Genomic DNA, 14,633 nt, shown 5'->3' with positions numbered 1-14,633 from the left:
AAAGCCGAACGGCAAATGGCGTCCCATTCTGGACTTACGCGAGCTCAACAAGTCCTTAAAGAGCCTGAAATTCAAGATGCTCACTCTGCAGGAAGTGATCCGCGCAGTTCAAAAGGGAGATTTCCTGGCGTCCCTGGATTTACAGGACGCGTATTTCCATATTACAATGTGTCGGAAACACAGGAAAGTCCTACGTTTTGTAATAGGGCAAACCCACTACTAATTCACGGTTCTTCCTTTCGGGCTCAAAACCTCCTACAGCTTCTACAACGGCTAGGATTCGCCATAAACTTCGAGAAATCCTCTCTGCGGCCATCGAGAACGCTGGTATTCTTGGGGGCACAGTTCGAGACTCAGCTAGGGCTGGTGAAACCTTCTCTCGACAGGACCACGAGACTCATTCAACAGGCGGCCCGGCTACGGCGAAACACCAGGATCTCAATGAGAAAGTATGTTTCGGTCCTAGGGGCCATGGCATCCTGCATCCATCTGGTGAGAAACTGTCGACTTTTCATGAGGCCAGTCCAAGAATTCCTCGCAGACCGATGGACACAGGCTCAGGGATCGTGGTCGGACAGGATAACCGTCGACGACGACAAGCTACTTCGGACCCTTCAGTGGTGGCAGAGCTCCCACAATCTGAACAAAGGTGTGCCCCTACAGGAGCCGGAGTTCCAGAGCACCATAGTTACGGATGCGTCCCTAACCGGATGGGGAGCGCACATGGGTGCTCTCCAAACGCAAGGTCGCTGGTCTCCAACAGAGTCACTCCTACACATAAACGTACTGGAACTCCCTCGTGGCTCAGCACCTTCCAGGAGTGAGGAACTGCCAAGCCGACTCCCTCAGCAGAAACATGGCCCAGATACACGAGTGGGGAATGGACATGGGTCACTTGAAGAAAGTGTTCGAGAAATGGGGCCACCCTCCTCTGGACGCCTTCGCGACCAAAGAAAACAAGAAATGCGAGAAATTTGCAAGCAGGTGGCCCCAAGAGGGTTCGGTGGGGGAGGCGTTCTCCTTCCCATGGACGGACATGTTCCTCTATGCTTTCCCACCGTTTCCCCTCATACATAAAACAATACAGTGGCTACGCAGATACAATTGCCGGGTGATTCTAGTGACACCATACTGGCCGAGGCAACCGTGGTTCTCAGACCTCCTCCATCTATCGCTGGAACATCCCATAGCGTTTCCGAAAGTCCCGTACCTTCTATCCCGGGACAGAGGCACGGTGTGGCATCACGACCCGGACAGTCTCAACCTTACGTCCTGGCTCCTGACTTCTCGGAATTCGGGGTTTTAGACATTTCAGAGGAGTGCCAAGAAATTCTGCAGGCGGCTAGAGCCCCTTCCACTAACAAATCCTACTCCTATAAGTGGCGGAGATTCTGTGAATGGTGTAGAAAACAGCGGGACCTACAACCATTGATGGTGACGCCAGAACAAGTTCTACCTTACCTGCTCCTCTTAGCAAAAAAGGGATTGTCCCCCTCATCGATAAAGGTACACCTGGCAACCATCTCGAGGTTCACAAGGAAGAGGCAGTCGTCTCCTCTATTCAGTGACAGACTGGTGAAACACTTCATGCGGGGTTTATTTCGAGCCTTTCCCCCGGTGAAACGTTTCCCCCGGCGTGGAGCCTCAACACAGTGTTGGCAGGTTTGATGAAACCGCCTTTCGAGCCTATGGCCACGTCCGACATGAAATTCATTTCGTGGAAGTTGGCATTCCTGATAGCTATCACATCAGCCAGACGTATCTCGGAACTACAAGCGCTGGTCGTGGACCCGCCCTACCTAAGATTCTTTAAGGACAAGGTAGTCCTGGCGACTAACCCTACGTTCGTCCCTAAGGTTCCGACGGTATATCACAAACACTCATCCGTGGTTCTGCCTACTTTCTTCGCCACTCCATCGTCGGCAGCAGAAAAAACTCTTCATACCCTGGACGTTAAGAGGGCTCTGAAATTCTACCTACATCGCACACAAGACATCAGGGCTACTCGGCAACTGTTCGTCGCATATGGTCCGTCGACGAGAGGTAAAGCAATCTCGAAACAGGAATTGGCCAGATGGGTCTCGTCGACGATTGTTTTTTGTCACTCTAAGGCCGGAAGGCCACTGCAAAGACATCCTAGAGCCCATTCTACAAGGTCGATGTCATCCTCAACAGCGTTATGGGCCGGAATTCCGCTGACAGACATATGCCAAGCTGCGGCATGGTCAGTGCCCCACACGTTTACTCGCCACTACTGCCTTGCCAGGCAGCATGCGGATGAGGTGCAGATGGGAAGAGCTGTCCTGCGCCATCTGTTTCAGTAAGGTAAGCTCCACGTTGTGGAGAGTGTGTTTCTACCTTTGATGACAGTATACTTTCGGTGGGAAAGGTTATATGAGTAAACTTATTACTGCTGCGCATATGTGTTGAGTAGTAGGGTGAGGGTGCGTTACATTGCATTCTCACCACCGTCTCAAGTGTTACTGCTATACAATCTATTCTAAGCATGTGAATCGATGAAAGATCCAATGCTGGAGAAGGGAATAGTTTCTTACCTGTAACTCCATTTCTCCAGCATTGGTATCTTTCATGGATTCACATGCGCCCGCCAAGCCTCCCCGGGACTGCAATGTATGTGATGGATAAGTTTAACCCTTCCTACTTTGGAGGGGCCGAAATCTGAAGGGGAACCGCGGGGGCGGGCCTCTTATACTGGGATGGCCTGCGGAGCATGCGTAGGCGGGTCCTAAAAGGACGAGGATAGGACACAAGTGTCGGAAGTTTTCCTATAGGAAAAGGCTATATATGTGTACCGAGGGGTCCCAGTCTGACGACGGGGAATATTCTAAGCATGTGAATCCATGAAAGATACCAATGCTGGAGAAATGGAGTTACAGGTAAGAAACTATTCCCTTCCTAGCCCCAACCATGAGAAGGATGCATTTGGAGTCAGATGTAACTGTAGCAAAATTGAACAGCAATTTATATTTCTTTACTCAGAGTTTGAGCTAATATAAAAGTGAGCAAATTCATGATTCAAAACTGTTGCCCAACATACTTTTTATACCCATTGGTGTCTATTGCAGATCGGCTTGAACAGCAAAAAGCTTCCCTCAAGTCAGGCTTTTCCATGTTAAGACATTTTTATTAATCAGGCCCCAAGTCGTTACGTTATGTTACAAGAAAAGCCAACGCACTCTTGGCAGCCACTTCGGTGTTACTAGTTCAAAACCCTTCAATGAAAGGGTGTGAAAGCCTTCTGCTACATTTGGCGGCTGAGGGAATGGTAGAAGACACCACCCTAATTCAGTTGAAAAGTCTTGCAGGGATGTCTGACCTCGGCGTACGTTGGAGAGTGCAATTGTGATGCTTGAGGGTCAGTTATCTGTTAGAGAGGGTGTCAATTTATGGCAAAGACATCAACCGTTGAGCGAAAGAGAGAGAAAGACACACACACACCCAACCACCGTAACCCCCCCCCCAAACCCCTCCCGGGGCAGCTCCTTCACCTTCACCACCGTCATGGACTTACTGGATGTCCAGCACAGAAGTAGCCTGGGAACTCGGAGGGACAGGGAGAAGGTTGTCATCCAGCACTCGCCAATCAGAGCTCTTCCAGCCTCGTACAACTGGTAGCAGTGGAGAGAAATTGCCTTGCAACCTCCTGCAGTGTGAAGAGTCTAAAGAACAGTGCCTTGCTCAAGGAAATTAATCGACAGGCAGTTCTCATCTGCTCCTCCTCTGGCAGCATGGCACAGTGGCCTGGGAGCTCCCACCAACTGAGTCTCTGCGTTTACTCCAGGGCAACCTATAGCCGCCAGACCCGTAATGATTTACCGGCGCCTGACTTGCAGGAAACACCTGGGCATTACAACCCCTGCGGTCTGGTAAATCAGTCGCCAGTAAAATGTTGACCTCATTCCCATAGAGTCCCAAGGACTCTACGGGAGTGGGCACCACGGAAGCACCAGGACCGTTAATAACGGTGCCAGTGGTTCCGTGAAAGCCTGCAGTCAGGTGCCGTTCCACCCGGCAAGTCAGACCTGCCGGGCGGGAGGGCACCCGCCACGCAGGCTTGTACTTTTCTGGTCCAGAAACAACGGTGCTGGTAAGCTTACCGGCACCATTGTTTCCGGACCAGCAAAGTTGTAATGAGGGCCAATGTCTGTAATGCATCATCTAGGACATTACTATGGCCAATTATATCGTAGTTGCACTATCAGTGAAGGCGTACTATTCAAAAGTGAAGCTCAATGGAAACTGCTAGTGTTTCATAGAGAAAAGTGTTTGGGGCTTACCCCAGACACAGTGGCACGTTCCAAAAACAAGCACAGCTCTATTTTTTAGCAATGCAATGTTTTCATGACTCCAAGGTACCTATTAACTGCTTTAAAGGGAGTGTACCTCGTTTTCATTTTGTAATATAAAATATTACACTCCTGTCAGATATGCTTTAAGAATACTATACCTCATCTTGCTGCCCCATTCCTGTGAAGTGCTCTTACTTGTGAAAGCCCATCCGTAATGGGTTAACGGGTGGTGCCACACCACCCATTATGGAGGGGTGGAGACTGAGGCATGCAGAGTGCTTATGCCTGCCAGCATCAGAAGCTCTCCGAAGAAAGCACTGCTTGTGTAGCATCAGTATATGCTTGCATGGTAGCACCTGCCATGTGTGGGGTGAAGAATTTCCAGCCACACGCGACAGACAGCCTGTAAGGTTGCTGCCCTGGAGTCCTCTATGGTGCATGGACTGAGTCAGCACTCAGAGAGAGAGAGCCGTCAATAACTTGTCTGGCTGCTTCTTATTTTCGTGGGCAGCGTGCAACACCAGCAGCTGCCATCGGAGGAGCTTAGAAGGAAGTGCTGCTGTGGACGAGTGTTGGGTGTGTGTGTGAAACCACCCTCACGCATTTATTCCCTTCTACAGACTTCCTACAAAAGGATGAGTGTTTTAGGAACTGTAACTGGGGAAGAAGCAAACCTATTTCAAGGGCCTGCGTTCAGCATATGTTGCATTCATCACACAGTGGTAAACTGCCGGTGTCTAGTACCACTCAGCAATGTCCTAGAATCTGCTCTGCTTTTCAGCCTCTCTTCTGATCAGCACTCCGTCCGATCAATCAGCCATGATAACAATCATATTCCTACTACTACAACCATATCCACGTTCCCCAACCAATTTGTCGGCCCATTGCATCCTACTCCCTCCTCTCACCTCTGCTGCTCCTTTCTTCCACGGACCATGGTCTGTTTTTTGGGGACGCAGTACACCACCCTTTGAGACAAGCTGCAATGCTGTAAAACTACAGTGGTGGTGATGAGTGCATTATGAATGCTTTTTCACATAACCTACCACCAGGGCTTCGAAAATGTAATGCAGCAAAACTAGGGGCAATAAGGGTGTCATGGAGGCTAGTCACGGCAATCTATAGTTCCTGGGGCAGTGGGTGACATGGGGCAAACGGGGGGCAATGGGATAATTATGTGGGAAAGAAAAGTGACCTGCTGCAAAGTTGGGGCCAATAAAAGTGACTTGGGGTAAACCAGAGACCAATAGGACCTAACATCGACAGTATTGAAATATGTCATGTGTGCACCTACAGAACTGCTTGTAATTCCTATGGTTTATCACCTAATTACTCCCAAAACGTGAAATGCACCATTTCCACATTTTTATATTATAAACAATTATTTAGGGGTGTACCTTCCCAAGCTCCCCTGAATTGGTCCAAGCTTGAACTATGCACATGTTCATGCAAAATCGCAGTACTCTTATGCCCCACTACTTGAAAATTCGACATCCACCAATTGCACTCAGCCTGCAGCCTTCTGCTATGTATATGGCACAAAACCAGATACCTATAATCCATGCATTTTCTTCAGTTGGGGGCGCACTATTCTGTATTACAAGGTTTGTTTATTGTCGCACAAGCAGCATGTGTCTGTTATTCAAGCCCACAAATACTGCAAGTGATTAATTCTGTTTACAGTACATGGGGAGGGGTCTTTGCTGATCTTTCATAATTACTCTTGTTCGCGATTGCCTCCTTTTTTTTAATTAAGATGTTACAATTTTGTCTGAATAAGTAAATGCTTGCAAAAACAAGTGAGTATTGTCTATTGCTCTGTACATTTATAAGTCATCTCTGCGATGTGCTGCTATTTTCAGTAACAACACGTGAAGATGTGGGATCTCACTGACTCAGAGATGAGATTGTGTTTTGTTTCTAAGGTGACGCTCATCTCAACATGTGAAGACTATTTTCAATTGCTTTTTCCCCCTCCTTTTAGTAACAAGCACTTTTTTTTTAGATGTTGGGACTTGTACTACAATCTCTTGAAATTCATGTTTTTCTTGTTTATTGGCAGGCTCTGGGATCTCCAAGTGCGGCTCCTATTAAAGTTCCTCAGATTAGCTCATTGCATAGGTTGGCAGGACACGGACCAACAGTGCTACCTCAGGTACGAACCCATGTTTTGTGTTTCATTTCCTGCATACTATTTCTTACACAGGTAGCGAGGAAAGTGCTGATGGTTGTGTTTCATAGCCATATAAAATAACCGTTCTTTGATCAGTCCAATATTGGTCCACATACTTAGATTTTAATGTCCCAGTGTAAGCTTAAACATTTCAATTTCCAATTCATCGCCATGAAAAAATAGCAAATCACTTGCCAGGGGTACTATTGCCTGATACACAAAGGTCAGCTTGTGCAGTGGCATGTATGTACCTGTGTAGTAAAGCGCATTTACGTCCATATGACATTAGTATTTCTTATTAGTCGCACAGCACTTGAATCATGAGCATTTAGGACCATACTTTATAATGATAGCCTATAAAGATTTGTACGGCATGAAACCATCCTTGTTACTAGGTGATTATTTGCCTTTTAGAAGGGTTATTTCAAGTACTCTATGTGAACATATTTTAAAAGTTTGTATATATGTAGCAATCAACCATTTTATAATTGAGAGTTAGTGGAAATGTTGCCAGGCTTCTTTTGTGTGCATGTTGTGATGAATCCTACGGCTCCCCCACTAAACCCTTGCCTAAAGTCTCCTCTCAGGTGCCCAGGGAAAGGCAGACGCTTCCTGAACCTGACCTTGGGGGTGGTGTTATGCGGGAGGATCACCGGGGAGGAGAAAAAGCCCAGGGAAGTGAGAGGACTCAATGGGATGAGACACAGTATTTGTCTTGCTATAGGGATGATGTTTCCTTAATGCTAAGGTATATAATTGCTTGTAATAATCATTCTTTCGTTCCTCATGATATACATATAAATAGGGGCAAATACAATCAACTCCTAGGCTGTGGGAGAGAAAAACAACCATCAAAATCTTAAACTTGTAATGCTAACAACCTCTGTAAAACCCAAAGGTATAGTGAAAGGAAATCTGTGAACAACACCAGCCAAAAGGAACTGCCTTCATCTTTTCAACTAGGCTTGATTACTAACCCTTGCAATATTCCTTTTAATAATAATTTAAAGAACAGACTGGGGTCAAAAATAAAAATAAAACTCTGTAAACTGACTTTGACATTAAGGACTTCAAGTCCCATAATTCCTTAAGTACTGGGACGAAGAAGAGGGCTGAAAAGGCAGAAGCAGGATTGGCAAGTTCATTCATTTGAATGACCCACACCTGAGGGAGACTGAGAGGTATTTAAAGCCCCCTCTGTTGCAGGCCATAGAGAAAGCGGGAAAGAAGAGAAGCTGTGGTCGTAAACCGCAGAAGCAGCATGATACTAACTTGCAACCCACGCAGAAGCTAGGTGAGCGAGAGACGATGCCGGCACTACTGTGCGTTGGACCGCGGCTGCCAGTTCTGAGAGGGTCGGGGACTGTGCAGAGGCTGTGCAGCAGGTAGCGAAGGCTAGGGAAGCTTTTGTTTCCTGGAGGCCGTCTCTGGTGGCTGGCATGCGACGGGTGGGCAAAGGCGAACTCCAGGGAGCGGTTTGCCAGGTTGCGATGAGCCACAGAAGAAGACCTGTGAGCGGCGAGGTGACAGAAGACGCAAAGCTTACCTGGTAAGTCTACATGCTGGTAGTAGCCCCGGAGCGCTCCTTTCCAGTTAGCGTGTCCCAGGCAGGAATTCAGCTGCAGAGCAGCACTCTCATATGAGTGAGTCCTCCTGAAGGTAATGTTGTATACAGAACAGTTGGAAAGCGGTGACTGCAGCATTCGCAAGAGAGTGAAAGTGGTCCCCAAAGCAATTTTGAATACCAAACCGTTGAGCAGCAGCAAACATCCTATAAGGCAAAGGCAATTGACTATAACTTAAGAAGCGAAAGTCTATGGAAAACCCAACCACCCGATGGGGCAATATTGTTGAAAGGTAATTCCCACAAGTATTGCCCAAGCCAAAAGCTAATGAAATCAAGGCAGATACAAATTAACCAATATTGCCAACAACAGAAAGAGGCAAACAAAAGATTTGTAAGTGGTGAAACCTGTTGCCCATATCTTATACAACATAGGGTAAATATTGGCTTTGGCAATGTGAGTCTACACCAAGAGGGAGTCGGAGAAATACCCTATGCTTGCCAATGTTTGGTTGCTGCTCTGGTGGGGAAACAAGAGTGACAAAAAGAGGCTGCCCTTCTGGGAAAAATATTCAGAAGGAGGGGAACATTATTTATCGAAGAGTATTAAGGAGCACAAATGTCAACCCTGTTTCCCTTAAGATTTATGAAGCTACAATTGGTTGAATGCTGCAAAGCTGTTGTGAACATCTTGTCAGTTGAACCTAACCATAAAAGCACTGGTTGTTGTCAAACACCGTTCTGGCAGGTGAGTATACCCGGATGCTACACCTTTGAAGGTAGTGGGCCTGGCTTGGGAGTAAACCAGGTGGAAGTTGAAGTGCTTCAAAGTGGTTTTTAACAGACATTGTATATGCTTGTGCTTTTGAAGAAAGGAGCTGTGTAAAGCTGCAAAGTAGTTGTTTTTCTTTAAACTTATCAGTTGTGGCAAATCATTCTGATCAAGACAATTATTGTTGCTATTGATGAACTTCGAAGTTGTTACTTACCTGAAGAAGCTAAATTATATAAGGAGGACGAGCCTTTTGATTACTTTGTTGAAACATCAGAGTATTGGAACATGTTGTTGAACAATTGAACTTGCAAAGAACTGCTTTCCTTATTTTCTTTTCTTGAACTGTGGAGCAGTAAGCTAGGGAAGGGGAATGTCCTTAGACTCTATAGACTGTTTACAATCATTATATTGGGACTGCGATGTATGCCCTTATTCATTTGGTGTATGTATAAATCTGAGGGACATGTATCTAAGGTAATGGACATGCCGTGCAAAGGAGAACATCTTTTCGGGGAGAAAGTGGATGAAGCCTTGAAAGGACGGAAAGAAGATTCTGACACGGCTCGTTCCCTTGGAGCCCTCCAGAGTGGTAGGAATTTTCGTTCCTTTCGTCCCTTCAGAGGTGCATCAGGTAACTCCCGGTTTGGATCATCTAGAGACCGGGGTTTCAGCAGACCCTCCTACTCTTCCCAAGGCTACAGACGTGCAGCCCAACCTACTCGTAAAGGCAGAGATTACCAAACCTCCAGACGACGAGGCACCTACTCCTCGTCGACGAAGGATAAACAGGCCAAAAGCCAGCAATGACAACTTACAGAACGTCCTGGGGGGCAGAGTGTCTCGTCACGTCGACGAGTGGGCGCGCATAACAGATCAATGGGTTTTGGACAAGATACATCTGGGCCATTCTCTACAGTTCAAGGGCAAGCCACCACGTATTCCACCGGTGGTCTCGACGCAGCCCCACCTTCAAATACTAATGCAAGAGGTGGCGCTTATGCTGCAGAAAGGGGCTATAGAACTGGTCCCTGTGGCAGAAAGAGGACATGGAGTGTATTCCTGTTACTTTGTCGTCAAGAAACCCAATGGAAAATGGCGCCCCATTCTAGATCTACGAGCTCTCAACAAACTGCTCAAGAATCTAAAATTCAAGATGCTCACACTCCAAGAAGTGATCCGTTCGATACAACCGGCAGATTATTTGTCGTTGCTAGACCTTCAGGACGCATACTTCCATATCCCGATGCGTCGACGACACAAGCGATTTCTACGGTTTGTCGTCGGACGAACCCACTATCAGTTCAAGGTCCTCCCGTTCGGACTGAAATCGTCTCCCAGGACGTTCACGAAATGTCTGGCTCCAGTAGCAGCCTGGTTAAGGAAAGAAGGTCATCATGTGTACCCTTATCTGGACGATTGGCTGGTGAGGGGATTGTCTCCGGAAAGGGCACAGGAAAGTCTGAATGCCACCATGGGCCTCCTACAACGGTTGGGCTTCGCGATAAACTTCGAAAAGTCCTCCTTATCGCCATCAAGAACCTTGGTCTTTCTGGGGGCGGAGTTCCAGACGCAGTCAGGACTGGTAAAGCCATCCGTTCAAAGGGTTCTGAAACTGCAGCAAAAAACATCGGATTGGAAAGTCGACACCAGAGTGTCGGTGCAAAGGTACATGTCCCTACTGGGGACCATGTCGTCCTGCATAGCCTTAATCAACAATTGTCGTCTCTTCATGAGACCGATTCAGGAATTCTTGGCGGATCGATGGGCACAGTCAAGGGCGTTGGTCGGACAAATTGACCATCAACAGCAAACTCGTCCAGGCGCTTCAATGGTGGGGAATTTCCATAAATCTGACAAAGGGAATGCCCTTGCTGGAACCGGTGTTCCAGATGACAGTGGTGACGGATGCTTCGCTAACTGGATGGGGAGCTCATCTGGATTCCCTACAGGTTCAGGGTCGTTGGTCATCGGAGGAGTCCGGCCTTCATATCAATGTGCTGGAATTAAGGGCAGTGCGTTGGGCCCTGAAATCCTTTCTTCCACGGATAAAGGGATCATGTGTACGGATTATGACAGACAACACAACAACAATGTTTTATCTAAGGAAACCGGGAGGAACTCGCTCCAGAACTCTGTCGACCGAAGCCCAGGAGATCTGGCATTGGGCCCTTCAGCAGAAGATATATCTATTGGCGTTCCACTTGCCAGGAGTCAAAAACGTGCAAGCAGACTCTCTCAGCAGGGAGATGAATCGACTACACGAAAGGGAACTGAACGACCAACATCTGCACCGTGGTCTTCGAGAAATGGGGTCATCCGGCCCTCGATCTCTTTGCGACGAGAGACAACAAGAAATGCCCACAATACGCGAGCAGGTGGCCACAGCAAGACTCACTAGGGGAAGCGTTCTCTTTCCCGTGGACGGACAAGTTCCTGAATGCCTTTCCCCCGTTTCCGCTCATACATCGGACGCTGCAATGGATCCACAGATATCCATGTCGGGTGATCCTGGTGGCCCCGTACTGGGCCAGACAAGTGTTGTTCTCTGATCTACTCCATCTGTCAGTGGCAGAACCAATGAAGTTCCAGAAAATCCCAAACCTTCTGTCTCAGGAGAAAGGGGTTGTTTGGCATCACGACCCCGACAGCCTCAGTCTGACAGCCTGGCGCCTGATTTCTCAGAGTTGGGTACGTTAGAGATTCCAGCGGACTGTCGTCGCATTTTGCAAGCGGCGAGGGCGCCGTCCACGAACGCTTCATATTCATACAAATGGAAGAGATTCTGCATATGGTGCGCAGGTCAACCAGGTTTGGTCCAGCTTAATATCACACCGGAACAGCTTCTACCATACTTGCTACTCCTAGCTCAAAAAGGCTTGTCTGTTTCATCCATAAAAGTGCATCTAACTGCCATTTCGAGATTTACTCGGAAGAGACATTCAACTCTGTTATTTAGTGACCGGCTGATTAAACATTTCCTTAAAGGATTGTTCCGAACCTTTCCTCCCACGAAAATGTTTCCTCCAAGCTGGAGTCTTAACCTGGTTCTGGCAGCGCTGATGAAGCCCCCTTTTGAGCCGATGTCATCGTCATCATTCAAACTTTTGTCGTGGAAATTGGCTTTTCTGGTGGCGATTACTTCAGCTCGACGACTGTCAGAAATACAAGCTTTAGTGATCGATCCACCGTACCTGGTTTTTCAATAATAAAGTCGTCTTGGCTACTAATCCTCATTTCATTCCTAAAGTGCCTGCCATTTCCATAAGCACTCTTCTATAGTGCTGCCAACGTTTTTTCCTACACCTTTGGTGGTTGCGGAGAAGACTCTCCATACATTGGACGTGAAAAGAGCTTTAAAATTTTACCTCCATTGCACTCAAAGCTTCAGAGAAACGAGACAACTATTTGTGGCTTATGGCCCTTCGGCTAAACGTAAACTGATCTCAAAACAAGGCCTAGCCCGATGGGTGTCGTCTGCTATTTCCTTTTGTCACTCAAAAGCCGGAAAACCGCTGGAGAAGCGTCCAAGGGCCCATTCGACAAGATCCACTTCATCGTCGACGGCATTGTGGTCCGGAATTCCGCTGGGAGATATCTGTCAGGCGGCTTCCTGGTCGGTACCACACACGTTTACCCGGCATTATTGCCTCGAACAGCAACATGCTGAGGATACACAGATGGGTCGTGCAGTCCTACGGCACCTGTTTCAATAAGGGAAGCCCCAATTACGGGGTCACATCCTTCGGCTAATGTACTTTTAAGTGTGGTGTTTTCACTGTTAACATACTATAATGTGTTTTACCATGATAAATATGCATTATGGTTATTGTGATATTGGTTTGCATACACACCTCCAATGTTGGGGGATACTGCTATACAATCTATTCTAAGCATGTGAATCCATGAAAGATCCAATGCTGGAGAAGGGAATAGTTTCTTACCTGTAACTCCATTTCTCCAGCATTGGTATCTTTCGTGGATTCACATGCGCCCGCCAGCCTCCCCTACGCATGCAAACCAGAGATCCCCCCCCATACTACTTTGGGGGTCGAAATCTGAGGGAGCCGCGGGGGCGGGGCTATTTATACCTCTACGTCCTAGTGGCGCTGCCATACGCGGCCCAAAACGACATAGATAGGAGACAAAAGTGTCGGAAGTTTTCCTATGGTAAAGGTCTATTTAACTTACCGAGGATTCCCAGCCTGACGACGGGGAATATTCTAAGCATGTGAATCCATGAAAGATATCAATGCTGGAGAAATGGAGTCACAGGTAAGAAACTATTCCCTTGTAAATCAGTTGAGGCCCGAAGTGTAATGGAGAATTTGGTTCATAGAATCAGAATGTGCAACTCTTTAATGCCTGGGGCACTTTGCTGCCATAGTCGGCGGACGCCTAGGGTGACGCCTCCAAGCTTTCTGCCTCCCATGTACTTTAGGGTGTGACACTTCCACACTGGGTGCTGTGCGTTGAAATGTTATCAGTTTGTGGGTGATTTTTGAGTTTGCTTAGTGAAGTGCTGTATCGCTGTACACCAGCTGTTCTAATTTTTGTTTTCATCATCGTGCTGAATGTATTACCTTTGCCAAGGTTCCTATAATCTTCAGGCTGATTGCGAATTGCATCAAAGCAGTAGAAGAGAGAATTTCATTAGGCGGCTATGGTTTTAGTGTGGGTGAGAACATAAAAGCTCTGTTGGTTCAGAGGGCCTGCTAGTTAGTGTTTTTAGTGCTTACCAGTCATTTAGCCAGATCAAGAGGAAGACGCTTTACTTTTAAAAGTTATGCTTTGAAACTGAAAACATTGTTCTCCAAATGTTAGCGTTGTTTGGGAAAGTTACAAAATGCATAGGAGAATCGGAAGGTGCACAATATAATCCTACACACTCATTAATAATGTATGCATGCCCACATTAACACTTAATTTTATGTTTAATCTTTTAATGACATCAAAAACAAATCACAAATGAACTTTAACTGTAGTACTGAAGTAAAGACCAACAGGAATGTATTTGTGAACGTGCAATTCTAATTGCCTTGTTGAAATTAATTTTGAAAGTGTTATTTTAACACTTTCTTTTAAATTGTTATATAAATACACAATTTCATAATGTTATATAATGTTAGATTATTCAGTCATGACGAAGCTCAGAAAAGTGGGATGCAAACATCCTACTTGGTGAAACAAAGTGTAGGCCAGATTTCTTGTCTTTACGATGTTACTAAGGGATTAAATAATTTCCCTCAGCAAGGGCATTCATCTCAATTATATTTCTGTATTTGAGTTTGCAGCATACTATATTTCTAAAACTATATGGGCACGCAGTTGTTGCTAATACGTAGCACACAGAGGAAGGTATGTATTTTTTTTTAATTTAGTTTCGGAAATGCAGCGATTGTATGCACTGTTTAAATGTTGAACAGTATGCTGCGGCTGTAAGAATTTGGCAACCACTTCTGAGGGCTTTTAGTAATATGATATTGCCTAATCAAATGCCAGTTCATGTCAGTAATATGATCCAGAAGTAGCTTTAGTTTAGTGGATATCCAAATTTAATTCAAAGTGTTGCCATAGATAAAAAGCAGAATAGTCATTGCGGTGGTTGAAAGACATTTTTGGTTGAATGAGGGCGGCACAGGGGCTTTCAGATTTTAGTTTTTTACAATAAATGTGATGCAAACAATAGGAGGGTATCAATGTCTCCCGGTTGCTGCAAGGATCAAGTTCAAGACCCTCCCCATCATCCAGAAGGCTTTCTGGGGCCTGGGATCCTGCTACAGCCAACTCTATCTCCCTAAATACCTCACTGAT

At 46.4% G+C, this 14,633-nt stretch overlaps 1 protein-coding gene across 2 annotated transcripts in view; it reads left to right on the top strand.

Annotated features, from left to right (window-relative positions):
• The window catches only part of PHF21B (PHD finger protein 21B), a 460,667-nt gene that overhangs the window by 300,233 nt on the left and 145,801 nt on the right, over positions 1-14,633 (top strand). For both annotated transcript variants that reach the window (XM_069628165.1, XM_069628166.1), the window contains one exon: positions 6,373-6,465. In XM_069628165.1, the coding sequence (XP_069484266.1) occupies positions 6,373-6,465 (93 nt within the window). The remainder of the gene's footprint in view (positions 1-6,372; positions 6,466-14,633) is intronic.

The sequence above is a fragment of the Ambystoma mexicanum genome, chromosome 12 (assembly GCF_040938575.1).
Source record: "Ambystoma mexicanum isolate Mex_15411 chromosome 12, UKY_AmexF1_1, whole genome shotgun sequence".
NCBI classification, from domain to species: domain Eukaryota; kingdom Metazoa; phylum Chordata; class Amphibia; order Caudata; family Ambystomatidae; genus Ambystoma; species Ambystoma mexicanum.
Note: the sequence above shows the minus strand (reverse complement) of the source record. Positions and strands in the feature narration are given on the sequence as shown.